Source organism: Pimephales promelas, chromosome 4 (genome assembly GCF_988280905.1).
Source record: "Pimephales promelas chromosome 4, fPimPro1.hap1.1, whole genome shotgun sequence".
In the NCBI taxonomy this organism is placed as follows: domain Eukaryota; kingdom Metazoa; phylum Chordata; class Actinopteri; order Cypriniformes; family Leuciscidae; genus Pimephales; species Pimephales promelas.
The window spans coordinates 43,991,003-44,010,320 of record NC_142772.1 but is presented as its reverse complement, the minus strand read 5'-3'; the positions used below and the strand labels follow the sequence as shown (position 1 = coordinate 44,010,320).

The 19,318-nt window shown below is 37.0% G+C and overlaps 1 protein-coding gene across 1 annotated transcript; it reads left to right on the top strand.

Moving 5' to 3' along the window:
• Positions 1–584: 584 nt before the first annotated feature.
• spring1 (SREBF pathway regulator in golgi 1) lies at positions 585–6,847 on the top strand. Its single transcript, XM_089130704.1, has 5 exons — positions 585–593; positions 933–1,089; positions 3,598–3,749; positions 6,160–6,273; positions 6,722–6,847. The coding sequence occupies exons 1-5, from the start codon at positions 585–587 to the stop codon at positions 6,845–6,847; spliced, it is 558 nt and encodes a 185-aa protein (XP_088986830.1).
• Positions 6,848–19,318: the final 12,471 nt, after the last annotated feature.

Below are 19,318 nucleotides of genomic sequence, written 5' to 3'. Positions count from 1 at the left end.
GGTTTCACACTTAATTCGTCACCTTAATTCTTTTGCAGTTAACATGTCTTTTCTTCTCCATCTGTATTTGTCTGCACCCTGCTGACCCAATGAGCATTGCACTGTGCAATGGTCATGTCTTAATGGCCAATTTTATAGTATTGCATCCTTATCATGGGCATTTAATCATTTTTGACTTTTCAGTCTGCGTTAAATCTCTTTTTTTGGCTTATTTTATCTGCAAAGGAACACACCTAATAATTATGCACACCTGTGACCTGAATATAAGGTGTTTTTCATTTTTAGTCTTCATGAACAATTATATATGCCACAAATACCACATGAATAGTAGTTATTAAGATTAATGTGGTTTGTAATTGGTAAAATGTGCCTGGAAAAAAGAAATCAGAAAATCAATGTGCCTAATAATTCTGTATATATATACAGGATTGGTTTGTGATGATAGATATTCTGCCCTACAAAGCAAAAAGGCAGTAACTGCAGTTTTGGTAAAGCATTAATTATTACAATTTTTAAGACATTCAAGGCATCCTTTGTTATATGACAAAACATCTTATCTTAAATGCGTGTCGTTTTACAGAAAAATGGTAGTCGTTTGTACAGTAACTGCAAAAAGCCCTGGCAAAAGTCATTTTTCTCAGTTCTGCACTCTGCGTAGTTACTGCCTTTTTGCTTTGTAGGGCAGTATTGGTACACTGCAGTTGTAAAGAGAAAATATTTAGCAATATGGTGAATTTGCACATGGCTTATCTTAAATTATATTAAAAACCCCACATAATCAAATAAATGACTTTTAAAACTTGATTTTCACTACAGGGGGTCTTTTAACTAGCTTGACCAGCAATAGGCCCTTGCTCATCTCAACTTATGAGAGGGGACGAACCATGTATTGGAAAAGGAATGATGTTCTGTGTGTGACGTGATGTGTACAGGAGGAGCGAACCATCCGGGATCGGACCCTCCTGGAGGCGAGGGACTCAGATCACCCCATCCAGTGGAAAGTCAAGTTCATTCTGGGCAACAGCAGCAGGCAGATCTCACAGTGCAGAAACTCAATTCAGGGAAAGAGCCTTCTCACTGATGAACTGGGTAAGTGGTCATCCCCTCACCACCTTGGCCAACTATTCACAACACAGCCGTGATGCATTAAAGGTAGGGTAGGCAGTTTCGCAGAGGCGAGCAATAGCAAGCTAGCTTTGAAAGCCTGAGTTCCCACCCTCCCTTCAGTCCAAAGCCATACCTCCTTCAAAACACACGAACGCACTCAGCAGTGTCGCATAAAACATCATTAAATTACCTCATGTCTCAAAGAACATAACATTACAATAATATTGAACGTGAACAACTTACAGAGCTCTAGTTGTACCAGCTGACCGCTGCAGTTTAATTTTGACCTAGAAACGCATAATCCGAGGCTGTGGACGTGAACAGCTCCGGGTAGCGAGCATCTAGTAATTACAATTACAACATGGCGTGAACGTGAACGCAGCATAAGCTCATTGTTTTGGTCCAGGAGGAAGTGTAAAAGGAAGGGTGCATAGAGGTATTGAAATATATGTTGACAGCTAGCTTTTCGGGGCAAATGCAATGATTGGACGGACATTTTTTGGTCCTGAGACAGACGATATAAGTACGTTTTAATATTTAGACAGTCCCTCCAGGAAAACGTGATTATGCGATCGCTGAATTCAATGCAAAATCAGCCAAAGTCCGCATATTTATGCGGGGGCCGCATTTTTTCAAATACGTCGCACTTTCGTCGCATAAATTGCCGATTTCCGTGCAAAATATGCGGGGTTTGCATAACTTCATAATCCTCGCATTTTCGTTGCAAAAAAAGTCACATGTATCTTAGCAGAAATTTGAAAAATGTTGCGTTTGCTTCACACAAGAGCAGCCATTTCCCCCTGTTTCCATGGGAACGTTATGAAGTGACGCAATTACGCAACGCCAGACAGACTCACGGAGGCGATTGACATCTCACAAATCGAACTCGTATAACTGTCTGTCACACGTTCTACCGTCACATTGTTACTTAATAAACAACATAAGATAAAAGAAGTAGCATCAAACAGAAATTACCCGCACACTTGGGGTGTTCGAGGCGCACATATAACACTGCAGAGAGTTCAACAGGGAGCGCGCAGCACTTAAAGGGGCCACACCTTATTTACACTCGTTACAGTCTGAAATAAAACAAGATGAGAAATTAAATATTCCCAGCACTTTCTATGGTGTAGTATGCTTGCTTATCAAAGGAAGTAATAAGAAATAACTCTTACACTAGCCTAGTGAGAACAGGATGTTGGGGGAATCACTTTTTTTCTCTTTCTCTTTTTCATCTCTTTTTTGCAAGTTCCCTCAATTTTTGGAAATTCCATTTTCAAAATTGCATAAATATCCCGCATATTCCATCGCATTTTTAAAGAAAACGGGCCGCATAATCAATCAATTTTTGCCCGCAACAATCACAAAAAAACTCTGTGTTTTTCTGGAAGGACTGAATAGTATTATGGTAAATGTTATATATAAATCGCAAATTTTTTCACAAATTTTTGGAAATTACCACCACAAAATCAGTCATTTTGATCGCAAAAATCACAAAAAAAAAAAAAATCGTGAAATCCTGGAGGGACTGTTCAGACCACTTCTGTTGATTGCTATCAGGATGTGAAAAGAGTTTCAACCAGTATCACAAAATTGCCTACCCTACCTTTTAAAGAGTGTGCTTTATTGTAATTACTGGTGTCATTTCCATCCTTGAAACTTGCGCTGTGTAAATTGTTAAATATTGGGGGGAATCTCAAGAACCAATGTCCGAGTCCTATTTGACCCCCACAATCAAAAACAAGAACATTTAAATTATGTACATAAAAAGTTTTAGTTTTTTTTTAAATGCACATTTTGCCCTAGTTCTCATTAACCCAATTCAACTTTGAGGGTTTTTTTAAATAAGGATTATTCATTGATTCATTGATTACTTTAATACTTACTGTAATCTGGGATGTATTCCATTATTGATATTTAAAATGAGCCTTACTGAAATCTGCAATCTGTAAAATGCATTTTTTTTTCTCATTATTATTTAAAATCAGTGTTAAGGTAGTACAGTATCAAACGCGTAAATAAATGTATAATTTGTCCATTCTGCGGTAATGAAATTTGTCATGAAAATAGTGTCAAAATTCTGGTACAAAATACAATTCTGGAGTACAATACGGTAAATACAAAACGGTAATAATCTGGAGTGTTAGTTGTGAGATTCACCTGATTTTGGACCACAGTTTTATAAGGTGATTGCATTTGTTAATAGGTAGAACTGGTACTTTCACAGTATTTTTTAAGGGAAATACAGGGTCATAGCAATTTTAACTAGATTGTTATTGCCTTTGGAGAGCATTTTGTCTTTTTATGGGATTGCATTTAAAAACAGATGAGGAGCGTGACTGTAAAGTATTGGTACAGAGAGGGGAGACTGAATTATAATGACACTCACATCCACTAACCACGCCATGTTTGATGTGCATCTCCTTTTTTTGAAACACGTCTCTGGGCTTATGTGTATTCACATGTATGACCCTGTTTCTTTTTCTTCAGGTTATGTGTGTGAGAGGAAGGATTTACTGGTGAATGGATGTTGCAACGTTAATTCTCCCAGCTCAAGCCAGTATGTCTGTAAAAGCTGTCTGGCCAATGGATGCTGTAGCATCTACGAGTTCTGTGTTTCCTGCTGCCTCCAGCCTGATAAGGTATTTTCATTTTTATTATTATTCATAGTGTCTGAATTACTTTTAAACAGTCCAGCAATGGATGAAAAACTTTTTACTATAATGGTTGTAATCAGGGTCCAAAATGAACTGTATGTGGAGTGAGAAAGTGTAGATTAATTTTGTAATAATAAGGAATTTCTTTTTATGTCTATTAAATGCTTTCATACTTGGGTTAGTGTATATGATGTATTTGTATTATTTCTATATTATTTTATTGATTTATTATATATTTTTATTTATTTATACTTATTATTTACATCTTACGTCATGGTGTGCATATATATATATAAATATATATATATATATATATATATACACACACACACACACACACACACAGTGAAAGTGGTACTACTATTAGTTACATTTACATACAAACAAGTCATTGTGAAGAGGCAATAACAGGACAAGAAGTGCTCAAGTTCAAACATTGCTCAGACAACATGATATCATGACTTTTGCGTAAACATACACGCCACTTTCAAGTCAAGTGGTGTGTTATCTATACGCATTTTGAGCTATCCGCGTGTATGTGTGTATGTCTACCCCGTTAAACGTCCGCGTGATTCTGCGTGTATGTACACGCCGTTAAATGTCAGAGCGAAACAAAGCAAAATGTAGATTTACATCTGGGGAGCGATATTTTTTTCCTAGGATGGTAGGGGAAGACTCATAAATGGTATTAACCCCAGTGACGGGTAGGTTTAGGGACGGGGTTGGGGTTTATATATACAGTAATGTAACGTTAAAGGAGTAGTTCACTTTTGAAAAAAACTTTTGCTGATAATTTACTCACCCCCATGTCATCCAAGATGTCCATGTCTTTCTTTCCTCAGTCGAAAAAAAATTTAGGTTTTTGATGAAAACATTCCAGGATTTTTCTCCATATAATGGACTTCAATGGGAACCGGATGGTTCAGGTCCAAAAGACGGTTAATAACAGTTTCAGATGCAGCTTCAAATGTCTTTAAACGACACCAGACGATGAATAAGGGTCTTATCATGCGAAACGATCGGTTATTTCAAAGCTTATTCCAAAAATGTAACTTTTCTAAGGACAAATGCTAGCCTTTCTCCATTCTGTGAGGCGCGTTTGCAATGTCACGTAGTACGTAATTACGTTCAAAAGGTCACGGGCGACGTAGCCAGAAGTACAGAGTCAGTGTTTACAAGTTGAACGCATAGGTTGAACGTGAAAACTAACTCAAACGCCGTTTACAAAAAAGGAATTAAAAGGTAAAACAACGATGTCGGACGATTTTGATTCTGTACTTCCGGCTACGTCGCCCGTGACCTTTTGAACGTAATTACATATTGCGTGACGTTACAAACGCGCCTCACAGAATGGAGAAAGGCTAGCATTTGTCCTTAGAAAAGTTACATTTTTGGAATAAGCTTTGAAATAACCGATCGTTTCGCATGATAAGACCCTTATTCATCGTCTGATATCGTTTAAAGACATTTGAAGCTGCATCTGAAACTGTTATTAACACTATCTTTTGGACCTTGAACCATCCGGTTCCCATTGAAGTCCATTATATGGAGAAAAATCCTGGAATGTTTTCATCAAAAACCTTAATTTCTTTTTCGACTGAAGAAAGAAAGACATGGACATCTTGGATGACATGGGGGTGAGTAAATTATCAGCAAAAGTTTTTTCAAAAGTGAACTAATCCTTTAAGTCATAAACACGCTGAAAAGCGATTATGCGTGTTGATAGTACGCCAAAAATGGAAATACGAATTGGCGTGTCATACATATGCCATTTCATGAGATCAGTCTGGCTCATAGTAGCATAAACCAGGCAAGTGAGGATTTTTTTTTTTTTAATCTTACACTTGTGGCAAAAAGCACGCACCACTAGGTCACTTGCAATGTCATACAGTATTCAGTCTAACTGTAAAATGCCACTTCAAAAAACATTGAGACACATTGTGGTTTGTATTTTCCGTTTAGCAGAAATGCTGAAACAACAGCAGACATGCGTTGCAACATGTTCTGAAGTTGCTCATTATGATTGCATTATTACATAGTTACTAGAAACAAAAATAGCTATATATATATATATATAAAAAAAAAAATTTATATGTGTATATGCCAGTACTTGACACACTTGTCTTTTTTTTTTTTTTTACATTGGTTGCAGCTGAAAATCTGTAATCAGTCTGTAAACAATGTGTGGTGGACAACTCTGCTGCTATTAATAAATGTTGCATTGGTATTTTGATGACACTATCCTTTTGCAAAAACATGCAAGATCTAAAAACAATTCTAAGTTCATGATCACTAGATATGCGTCACCTAACCGGAATCCGAAAATCAGGCCACTCTCGTTGGAAACTCCCCTCTGACAAAAACTCTCTGTCTCCTGCTTCTCTCTTCCCATCAGCAACCTCTTTTGGAGCGTTTTCTAAACCGAGCCGCAGAAGGGTTCCAGAACCTCTTCACTGCAGTGGAAGATCATTTCGAGTTGTGTCTTGCCAAGTGTCGTACATCCTCACTGGTGAGCGTCACACACTCTCTATTAGAGCCAGACCGATATATCGGCAGGCCGATATTAGGCAGTTTCCAAACTATCGGTATCGGCAGTTATAACGGCCGATAAATGAATATTTCAAAAATAAAATAAAAACGGTCGAAACACACTTCAACCATGTCATGAGTGTTGGAGTTGTATAGTTTGTCCACCAGAGGGCACTCTACACTGTCCCTGTTGGCAAACCTCGTTGAGTTGGGCACGATACATACATTGCTTGAATAACAATTAAAAGAACATCCCCATCAGTTCTCTTAACTCAAATTAGCATGACAAAATTTGTGACTATCACGTCCAGTTTAAAATAAATAAATAAAATATCGGCCGAATAAAAATATTTGTATCGGTATCGGCCTTCAAAATCCTTTATCGGTCGGGCTCTACTCTCTATGTCAGCTTGTTTGTGGCGTTCCAGATAAGAATACATGGCAATACCCCAGCTATTGTGTCATTTCAGAGCGTCCAACATGAAAACACCTACAGGAACCCGCAGGCGAAATACTGCTACGGAGAGAGTCCACCAGAACTTCTGCCAATATGACTCTGTCTGTCAGCGAACCAACCTCGAATAATGAAGGAGATTTCTTGGAGGTCTTCTCAGGGGTCCCGATGGGCCAAAATGAAAAATAATCTGAATGCAGAATCATAAAGAGACTTTACACTGCATATGTGCATAGTATCTATTTTTACCTCATCAGTGATGAACATCTCATCAAAGTGTCCGCCCATTTCTATTTTCTGCTAAAGATTAGGTCACATATCGGTAGCCTGGCTAATTTTATCTTTGAGTGGGATTCCCGAAAGAGTCATTGTGTTGTCGATTCATGCTAAAACACTCATGGAAACCGTGAAAGCACCTCAGATGTTTCGACAGCATCACCCCTCACACACAGGGTCTGTGAGAGCTCCGACTTGTACAACCTTGCATGTGATCTGCTATATGTTACTTAAATTTGATTGGGACACCGATGACTCATTCATCTTCATTGTAAAACATCACTACTGGTAAAAGCAGAACTGCCATCTTTCTCACAGTATTGTTTTGTTGTTGTTATTTAAAGCAAATTATGATAAATACTTTGCTTGTTACATATACATGCAACATTCCAGCCGTAAATAAATGATATGTTTGCTAGATTATGTTAATTTCCTGTCTAGCAATGTATGTTTATGGTAAGATATAGAATTAAATAATGGTTTGTATTTAAAAATAAAAAACATCGGTCGCGTATCATTGTGTAGCGAGTTGGCTTCAGAACTTCCATTAGGGAAACAAAAACTGAATCCAAAATAACTACCCTCAAATAGGGCATTATTAGGGAACAGCTGAAACCAAAGTGGACGTTTTCGAGTGCACTCATTCAATCCGATGAATGATATCAAGCCGACGTACTTGTTTTCATTCACTCAATCGAGTGATCTGTATTCGTGGACTAACATAAGAAATATTGGTTGAGGGTTTAGGCGATTTCCGATTCAGCCATAGTTTTCAGGGTGCATTGTGGGACTTTTAGAGAGCAAATTTTTCAGTGCACTGGTTGGATGTTGCAAGCAAGACAGCCATTAAAGGCATTGTTCACCTTTAAAAAAAAACATTTGCTGATAATTTACTCACCCCCATGTCATCCAAGATGTCCATGTCTTTCTTTCTTCGGTCGAAAAGAAATTAAGGTTTTTGATGAAAACATTCCAGGATTTTTCTCCATATAATGCACTTCAATGGTAACCAAACGGTTCAAGGTCCAAATGAGAGTTTCAGTGCAGCTTCAAAGGGCTTTAAACGACACCAGACGATGAATAAGGGTCTTATCTATTCAAAAATAAATAAAAAAGTTTATAACTTTGGGTTAGTTGTAACATGTGTTGAATAAAAAGCTTTCAAAATCAATTTTTATTTCTTATTTTATACATATTACCCCGGTGGAGATCATAATGTTACATCTCACCCCAGGGTATTTTACAACTAACCCGACCAGAAGAATATTAAAATGCTGTTGATGGTAAAATAGTTTGCACTACAAACCAGTGTGTTTAAGATTTCGGTAATAAAATTGAAATAATATGAAATTTGCAATATAAAGCAAACAGTTTTTGTACATCTAAAATAACTGGAAACGAATGAGACCAGAAGCCTTGACACATTCAAGTTACAAATGGCCGCACCCGCTCTTAACTTAAAAATAATGTGGATTTTTACCCTCCAAATACTGGTGTACTGTTCAGTAAACAGTTAAAAAAAAAAAAAAATTGCCAACGGCCAAAATAAAGAAATCATTTGGGGATACATGCCTACTATTAAACAATTAATCATCCTGATTATTCCAAAAGAAAAAAAAAACATCTGCACTGAAATTAGAAAATTAACAAGCTCAAGTTTTTCAAGGCCGCGTATGACAGTTTGATTAATGACGGTCACTTGAGACTATAGTATTATCGCACTGCAGACTTAGCAATAAGATTGAGTCGACCACCTGCTTCCCGCGTGTGCAATTAACATTCTGAGGATTTAACACATGGCTATGAGAATTTGTAACAAAAAGTTTATTGTATTGTATTGACAACATATGAGGTAACATTACAAAATACAAAACTGAGTGACAATATGTCTTACACAACAAACATACAAATCATTGAAAAGTGCAAAAATATATATAATAAATAATTTATTCTATTGAATTTGATGCAACAACAATATAGATAAAGTAACAATAAGATAAATACTTTTATGTAGATTTCTTTTAACTTAAAATAGAAAATATTGAAATCATAAATTAATAAATTAAGTGCAGTTGACAAATAATATGGACTAGTAGCCATAAATTGTTTTATTTAGCGTCAAAAGCACGTCTTGGTTTGAATATTATTCCGTATGGTTGGCACGTCTTCGTATGTCTTCCATATGGTTGATGAAGTTCGCCAACTCTTGCAGAAAGTCTACAGAGATCTTAAGAACAGTACCGCCCCACTGTATTCTTTCAAATGTGTGTGAAGGCGAGGAGATGGGCTTCTTTGTCCTGTTTGTGCATGGACCTATTTTAAGTTCAACACAGTCAATGGTAAAGGTTAAGTGTTTGAGGATGGTAATATTTATGGGATTCCATGTATGATTTAGGTCACTTTGGTGTTCACGTATCAGCTCAACTGCATCTTGCATGTAGTGAAGTCCGCATTGAGCTCTGTGTCTTTTCTCTTCAGTGGTCAAGTTCTTCAAGTCAAGTTCTGGAATTGGTTCGGGCCATGGTCTGTGTTTTTCAGTATGATTTTTGTGCTAAAGAGAGAGAGAGAGAGAGAGAGAGAGATGGTTTTAAATAGTTAAAAAAAAGCCTTTGAACTATCATTAACAAACTCTGCTATGTCCTGTTAAACCATCTTATGGTAACACTTTACTGTAACATAAGATGGTTTACTGTATTGTAAAGTCTTTACAATAAGGTTTCATGAGTTAACAAACTAATAATAAACTGCACTTCTACAGCATTCATTCATATTTGCTAATGTCAATTTGAACATTTACTAATACATCATTATAATCAGACGTTGTATTTGTTAACATTAGTTAATGCAATGTGGAGTAACATGAACAAACAATGAACAGCTGGATTTTAATTAACAAAGATGAACAAATAAAGTAACAAAGGGAGTGCTCATAGTTAATACATTAACTAATGTTGACGCTATGCTAATGCTAATGCTAATGTCAATAAGGGTTACCCATCTAATGAAATGAAATGCCATGTAATGATAGAGAAATAATTCTGAACTCAGAAAGAAATCTTTCGGACAGCTACATATATGTTCATGTGTCATTATCATTATCGTCATCATAGTGTAGATGGAACGCAAATACATTACGTGTTATAAACATAAATGTCTTATCACTTAAATATGTTACCACTTATCACACAAAAATGAGTTTTCGAAGTTGTAAATCAAACTAAGATTATTGGAGTCTGTCACTCTTTCTACTTTACTTTGGAAAGGGTTTCAAAGTAAATCTCACACCAAGTTGAAATCTCTTCTAGGACACTGTGAGAACTTCTTATCCAGTAAAAATTGGTAATAGTACACTGGGTTTGTTGGTTTGATATTTCACGGACATTGTAAAGTGTGGCATAAATGCCGTATTCTAATGTAATGTATATTGAGCAAACTTATCAGCATTTCTATCTCATTTTTTCATTAAATACAGGAAAAGATTGATACTTACAAAAGCGCCCAATATTTGTTTCATTTCAAATTTGGTTCGTTTTATGAGGGATTGAAAATTACAGTCTCCATTTGTCTTTGCCAGGATCATCCCTAAAAAACACCAAATCAGAAGTCCTAAAAAGAAAAGTACATTGGTTAATGTCAGGCTTAAACTGTAATGCAAGTTAACTGGTTCTTACACAAGAATTACAGATTTAACTGACCTGTTTTTGGATCCATGATGAAAATTCACAGTAGTCACAGTAACTCTCGGTGCTAGAGCAAACTCTTCAGAGTATGATACGTTTTCAGTCAAATCACTCAAAACTTTCCATCTTTTATATGCCTGTAACTGCTTAGTCACAAGGAAATGTGTCGATATCACACACACAAATCTTACAAGCACTTTCATTTAACCCAAGACGTAAAATTGCTTATCTTCTTTGTGGATGATTATGCTCTGATAATAAGTATGACATGTCGAGCTCGTGGATGTTTCCCTGAGTGAACATGTGACAAATGCTTAGACTCTTAACGGGCTGTAGGTAAATCTGAGGTGCTTGGGATGCCGGTACTAATAATCACTGTTGATGACAACACATCTCATGCAATGCTCTGATCGTGTGATGTGTGATTAAATCCTATGAAATCCCTCATTTTACTTTTAGACTCGAGTCGGTGAAAATTTGTTGCATATACGCTGCCTCGAATTTCAATTTTGTGATGCTTTGTGACTTTTGTCCCTTGTTACAAACACATACAAACACAGGCATAATGTCACATGCTTTCTGTTGAATTGTTCTGACTGTGTTTGTCATAGATGTGATGTCACACAAGAATTAGTTCCTGCGAATTACGATGCATATATATGTATCTCTTCTCTTATAATTCACTTCCTATTCAAAGTTGGATGATTAAATGGAGATGCTCTTGAGAAGAGACATACTGTACAACAGTAAGTGTTGTATTAATAATATAATGTTTGACAATCTGCACTGGAAGCTGTAAGTTTGTAGGTTTAAAGCTCAAGTTGACCAAGAGTTAAACTTAGTACCACATACATTGAACAGTCAGTTTCATTTTTTAGCAGCGATCTTCACAACTCTTTTGGAATAGATAACCAAAATATACTTGTATGGGCTATATGCACGCATAAGTTCCGCATTTGACGTAAGGATGCTCGTCCATTTCCGGTTGTGTAGATTAAAGCGGAGGAAAACCGGAGAAAACGGGATTATGGCAGAGTCTTCAATATTTACTGTCCTCCCGTCTTTGAAACGAAACGTACATACGTTTAGATGTAATTTTATATATAGTTATGTTTATTTAATATAATTTTAAAAAGAAGCATAAACACAACGAGGGGTGTCTGTTTTATCTGTTTTTGTGACTAACGTTTCATTAGTATAACCATGGAGTATAAAATTCAATATAAATTCTCGGTATTGCATTGGACTCGGATGATCGGCGGAAGTTATCGAGCATCCTTAATCCTTCACCGGAAATAACGCTGTGCATAGAGCCCATTGGGTGTTAAACAGCCTTTTCAGTTCTTCCTTTTGTGTATACACTATATAGCATTCAAAATGACTTTTCCTACTCACCTGCTCCTCTGTCCTCCGGTGTGCCTCAAGGATCCATTCTCGGTCCTATTCTGTTTTCTTTGTACATGTTGCCACTTGGTCAACTCATCTCCAATCACAACGTTAATTTCCATTTCTATGAGTTCTGCGCTGGATCCTCTCTCCATAACTGTCTTCAGGACATCAAACAGTGGCTTTCCCAGAATTTCCTTTCATCTGAATGAAGGAAAGACTGAGGACATCCTGTTCAACCCAAACCTCCAGTGACCGGTCCTAGTATAAGTCATAAACCCCGCCTCCCCATGTTATTCAACGGGACGCGAGGCCAACTAAACAATTAAATGACACTTCACATATCTGTTTCTGTCATTTATTGTAGTTTCTATCACGTTGATGTAATTTCAAGAGTTTGTTTTTAGTTAGTTATTTGATGCTATAAAAAACGGTGCTGTGACATCATGATTGACAGGTTCTCTGTGCGACTTTTTTTTAATAATACTGACCATGTGGTTAGTAGTTGTATTTACTTTATTTCAACGAGGTTCTGCAATCAGCAAACATCATTGGAGAGGAACGGAGCAGACAGAGGCCATTTAATAAAAGTGCGGGGCGTGTGCTTGCGTTTGATTTAGCGAGAATGAGGGCGCGGCCTTGATTTCGCGGTTTTACTTCCTGCGCGCGTCTGGTCCCGAAAACGCAAGTGCGCAGACTCAAGTTCCAAGATGTCAGCGCCCTATCGAGACACTTGCGGCTTCAGTTCTCTCTGATGGAAAAGAGCGAAGGGGCGTCGTCCATTTTTTTTTTACAGTCTATGGTTTGCTTGCTCCCATTGTGCGTGTTATTTTAGACAAGAGTGTGCAGTATGATGTACAGATCAGTGCAGTCGTGAAGGCGAGCTTTTACCAGTTGAGGCTCTTGAGTAAGGTCAAACCATTTCTGTCCAGAGCCGACCTTGAAAAGGCCATGAATGCCTTCATCAGCTGGAGGGTACACTATTGCAATGCCCTTTACATTGGATTTAATCCCTCCTTCAACTGGTACAAAATTCAGCAGCACGTTTGTACCTTTGTAATGCCTCCAAACGCTCTCATATCACCCCAGTCCTCCGTTCGCTCCACTGGCTTCGACTTCCGGTGCGGTTCAGGGTGGAGTATAAGGTTTTGCTGTTCGTGTTCAAGGCCATCAATGGTATGATTGGCCTACCTCGCAGAACTATTAACGGTCTATCAACCAGTCAGAACCCTGCGCTCCTCTGAACACACCTCTTTTGGTGAGTTTGGTGACTCCCAAGTTCAAATATAAGAAGTTTGGAGGTCGGTCATTTGCCGTCCAAGGCCCAAGGCTGTGGAACGCACTTCAACCTCAACTACGAAGTATTACTACGTTGAGTATTTTTAAATCGCAGTTGAAAACACATCTATTTAGACAAGCTTTTAACAAGTAGCTTCCGTCTCGATTCAATTGCTTATTATGTACACTTACACTACTGTCCATTGATGTTTTTACTGGAAAGCGCCTTGTACACCTTTTGGCTGTTGTAAGGCGCTCTACACATTTGATTGATTGATTGAAAAGCTTGAAATAATTAGTTTTTTTAAAGAAGTCTATGCTCACTAAAGGCCAATTTATACTTCTGCGTAGGGTGCGCGCAGTAGGTACGGCGTAGCATACGCACAGACGCGTCCCATACCGCGTACCCTTCCGCGTTGCCTGACGCGCACCTCTTCAAAAATGTAACTACACGTCGCGACGACGCGGACCGCAAGATCGGTGATTGGTCGGCTTGGTAGCATCGTATTTCCTTATACGCATTTCCGCACGTACCTTCTCACGCATTTCCACACGTACCATCTCCTCCGACGTCTTCTCTCATTTCTGCCTTTCAGTTTTAGTAATTTTCACTGTTTTTCCACCCCAATAAGCTCCAACTCCAACATGATCCACTCTCTTTCAGTCGCTATTGCTTGTAGTAACCTAGCCGCGAGGAATCTAAACACAGTGGAACATTAAAACCCTCCGCCGCCTACTAGCGTTTCGGAGCAGTACTGCAGAGCAACCAATACCTGAACGCAGAAGTATAAATGCTCACAACGGCGTCGCCTACGTGCGAAGCCAACGCCGTACACTACGACGTACCCTCGACGCAGAAGTATAAATTGGCCTAGGCTGCATTTATTTGATCGTAACATGCAGTAATAGTGTTCCCCATTACCTGGGAGCCCAACCCTCAGTTGAGCGTGAACAGATTGAATTAAAAGGTATGCAGGTCATATGAATTCGCCACACTATAAAACATGATTGGTTAAAAACAACAATTTCTGGGTTATTTGGCAACCCAACACTGGGTAAATATTTGACAGAACAGATGCTGGGTTAGTTTTGTACATAAACCTACATTTGCTGGCTTGTTTTTTGACAGTGCCGGGTCAGTCAATTTGATATTGAAGGTCTTTCATTTTAAATAATAATAATAATAATAATACACTCTAAAATCTCTGACAGGGACACTTAAAATACAATATTTTTTTTTATTCAATTCGCACTAGATCAACAGTGCTCCAACTATATAGTCAGTGGAGTTTGTCGCGTCGTGTTTTAGCTCTGCGCGTATTCGTTTGGCGGGAGGTGAAAAGTCGTGGTGGCGCCAGCAGATGTTAGCTGTGATTTAAATGTAAACAAGAAAAGGTAAAATGTGCGAATACAGACATTTTCCTCTTTGTACAGTAATAATTTGATAGGAATACATTGTAGTAAAACCCTAATTTCATTCAGGAAGTTTCCCCTCAGAACAGAAAATAAAATGAACGCTGACAAAGTTATCCAGTTAACCGGTTTGGCACAGTCACAGACTACCCAACATTGGGTTACATTGACCCAGGCAGAGTAGCCAGTACTAGGAAAATATAAATGAATAACCCAATAAAATACCCAGGGGGCACTGAACCCAGCATTTTTTAGAGCGCAGATTCTTCAAAACGTAAACGAATTGTCATGAGCATAATGCAGTTTACCGTACTGTAATTCACGTTGGATAAATGTGATACACGACTGAATTAATAAATGATTTTGAAGGCCGTTACCAATACAAATATTTGTTGGTTTTAAAATACGATATGCCGATATATCGGCCGATATTTTTTATTTTATTTATTTATTTATTTTCAGAAACACGCAACAAAACATTAACAGATTTCCCTAACATTAGTTATTTGTAGTTATTTATGAGTTTTAATTAAAATAATATGATAATGCATTTTAAAAAGAAATTAGTTTCTTTTATTGTCACAACAGAACAGACTGATGATAGTGGCATTAGCTAGCTTTGTGGTTAGCTAGTCAATGATGAGCCATAATTTAGCAATGGATAAAGTCATACTGCAAATTGTAAAACATACATTTTCAATATAACAGGCCAAGGAGAGATGATACGTCTCATTGCTATAACTGTCACACGCTATTAAAGAAATACTTCAGTCACATTGTCAAAAGTTAAAAGGACAACTACACAGTAACAACGTAACGTAACTAATAGCTAATTACGCTTCACTCTCAGCAAAACTGGACAGGATAGTCACACATTTTGTCATGCTTATTTGAGTTAAGAGAACTGATGGGGATGTTCTTTTAATTGTCTTGACCAACTCAACGAGTGTTGCCAACAGGGACTGTGTAGAGTGCCCTCTGGTGGACAAACTATACAACTCCAACACTCATGACATGGTTCAAGCGCGTTTCGTCCATTTTTATTTTATTTTTTAAATATTCATTTATTGGCCATTATAACTCCTGATACCGATATTTTGGAAAATGCCTAATATCGGCCGATAATATCGGCCTGCCGATATATCGGCCTGCCGATATGTCGGTCTGGCTCTAATAAATTACAAATTTTCTATTGCAAAATTGCAACAGGAACCGAAAAGAGATAAAGCATTTAATTCCACAAATGTAGCCAAACTTACTCATATCAGATTCCTCAATCTATTCTAGACTAGGGCCTACACCTCAAGATTCTGCGAGGGAAAATCAAAAAGAGAAAATGCACACGGAGGCTTTAGAAATTCTTTTTGACCACTTCCCTTTCCTCTGTTCCATTATAAGAACATGGAAAGTAATCGAGGTAACATTACACACAGATCTTCAGTGAAATAACGAATTTTTTTTTCAAAGCTAATTGGCATGTCATCATAGGACTAAGTTCAAACGAAATGTTTTTCCTGTTATTATCTATCAAATCAATTTAAATTCCGACAAACTTCAGTTTCTCAAAATTACTCAATCATACTTTTAGACCACACGTCTTGGATGGCATTGCGTCAGTTAACATCAAAGCAAGTGATGCCAGACTTGATACATTTTTTTTCCATGACTTAGCAAATAGCTTACTCACTATATTTATGCATGCATGTGGCACATTGTCCTTCTTCCACATGCAGCTGCATTGTTGCACAAAGGAAACATTTTGAGTAAAGGAGATAGCCTGTTCCTTTCTGCATTAGGAACACTTTTGGAAAAGGTAAAATATGAAAAACATGTCTACCATATCCAAAAGTAGGATATATACCTATCATACAAGGGGGTGCCATCCAAGACGTGTGGTCTAAAAGTATGATTGAGTAATTTTGTGGAATATATACCTGGTAGGTATATATTCCACTTTTGGATATGGTAGACATATTTTTCAAAAGCAAATATCTGAATCCTTGATCTGTGGACGCATAAATGATGATAACACAGTTTCATCATCATGGCATAGCAACTAACAGCACAATCACCACTTCCCTTTCATGAAAGTGACAGCACAATCAGGAAAGTGTGAAGTTGCCCACAGTCTTATTTTTTTTTCATGTTGTCTGAGATTGTCATTTCCTGCCCACAATCGCATCATTCTGTGACTGTCTTTTTAAAAGCAACTTTCTCGATAAAGTGGTTAGTTAGCGATGGGTATTTTCAATGACCAGTAGTATAAAATTCTGCCTTGTGCATCATAAACTTTTCCATATAGCCTACGTGGACCTTTATCTCTAACCGGATAGACGCACATAAAAATGACGTTTGTTTGCTTTTGAATGGACAGGGTCCAATATCATGGTCTGTCTGAATACTCAATTCTGATTGGCTGGAAGGTTTGCGATAAGTAAGGGATATTCCACGGCAAGTTGGATGATGTGGAGGCAAAGAATCGCCCGACGCAAAGTGGAGGAAATAGCATTAAAGCGGAAACTAAACGAATTAAATAAACTTAAAATTGAATTCTATTGAATTTAATCGCAATCTGACTCAATATAATAATATTTGCTATGGAATCTGAATTGATGGGAGTTGGAAAAGAATGATTTTGGTATGTCATGTTTTGTTTTGTTATCAGGGTGTAAACTCACAGCAACGACTGCCATTGTCTGTCTTCAAGCTTCACTCCCACGTCTCTTTTACAGCTTTTCGTACATAAAAAATGACCAAAAATATGTATGACTTATGCACAACACAACTGTTTCTCCATGAACGCTTTATGGGAACAAGAATGTCCCTTCCACTAATACAACCTACAACAACTAAATTTAAAATGGAATACAATTCCTTCATAATGACTTATAATAGACATTAAATAAACAGTGGATCAATCCCACTTTTCATGAGTTATGTGGTAACACTTTAGTTTAGGACCCAATTCTCACTATAATAATAATTCATTACATTTATATAGCACTTTTCTCGAGACTCAAATCACTTTACATAGGGGAATCTCCTCAACCACCATCAATGTGGTATAACTAGATATGGTGTAAACTAGTTTCTCATTAGCATGTATATTATATATATATATATATACACACACACACACAGTGCAAGCATATTAAAGTGATCACATCTAACTATAAGTTTAAGTGTTATTCCAAGTGTGACTGTATGCAAGACCATTTAAATACAATTTTAATAAATGCTAAAATTATTTTTATAGTTGTTTATTGATCAAGCAGCAGTTACAAATGTGTTATGCAATTCCTTTGACACGTATAAAAAGTACCAAAAATGACATTAGTTAAATGCACCTAGTCTACAAATAGCAAGAAAGAATGCTCAGAATCAATACTGACCTTTACAAACAAAGTTTACACATCAGTAACCTTGGACTTTGCCAATATTGTAGAAATTAGATAAAAATGAACATATGAAAATAGCTCCTTTATGACATTGTAGTAACAAATATTTTTCTTAATATACAATTTTCAAAAAGCACTTTGACAATTATTCCAATGCTGCTTGAGTGCCCTGAAAACTATCACTGTATACAGAAAAAAAAGTAACCCCAGTTATTAATCTAATATTCTATACATTGATGCTAGTGTTTCTGTTTTAGCAGCTAGCTCTTCCAAAACATTGAGCTTATTTGTAACAAAGACATATTTCTCTCTAGAAAGATCTTTGTTCATTTACCAGATCTGATTCCTGGATTTATTAGTGATTGTGCCAACAAAATATAAATCAATTAGTGCATTTCTCATTGCATGAACCCCAGCAGCTGCTCACTATAAAGATAGCTGGACAAAGTTTTCAATGTAATTTTAAAAGATATTTTTGGGCCCCACAATCAAAAGGTTAAATTAACTATCGCTACTATTTGACTATTATTGGGGTATATATTTGTGATTGGTTCACTAGTAGTGACCAAATTAAGCCACAAAACAGCAGCCTATTCTGACATTAAACAAATAACAAGTGAAACTGTAAGGCCACACTAGAGCTGGGCATGTTTAGAGCTCGCAAAATAATTAAACAAGAATTTAAACAAAATATCAGTATTAGCGATATGCTAGAAATGCTCATTCGAAAGTGATCAATATAATAACCATCAGTAACTGCTTTTCAAAGTGCAACGTTTAAATGACACGAAAAAGTTGCAAAACGGTTTAAAATTCCTCAAACAGGGTTACATAAAAAGAAAAAATATACTGATTCCGACAACAACGGAAGATTTGTGCAATACTCAAAGTATTTTTTTACGGAACATAATGGCAATAGGTAAACCAAACAGGGATTTCTGGTTATGCATTATAATTACCCCTGCAAACATACAAAATCAATAGCGTCCTCTAATATTACAATTACGTTGAGAAAAAAGTGCTTCAAACAGTCTAGCATTAAAACGCTGTATCAATGTCCTTTCAAATCAGTCATGTAAATACTTTGATTCTCAGTAATGAGATTTTATCAGCAATGCATGTTTCTGCAAAAGCAAACGT

What these genes read in the sequence shown, in the direction of transcription:
- spring1 (XM_089130704.1), top strand. An exon ending in CCTTCTCACTGATGAACTGG is followed by an intron (nt 1,090 to 3,597) that starts GTAAGTGGTCAT and finishes CTTTTTCTTCAG; the next exon opens with GTTATGTGTGTGAGAGGAAG. An exon ending in GCTGCCTCCAGCCTGATAAG is followed by an intron (nt 3,750 to 6,159) that starts GTATTTTCATTT and finishes TCTTCCCATCAG; the next exon opens with CAACCTCTTTTGGAGCGTTT.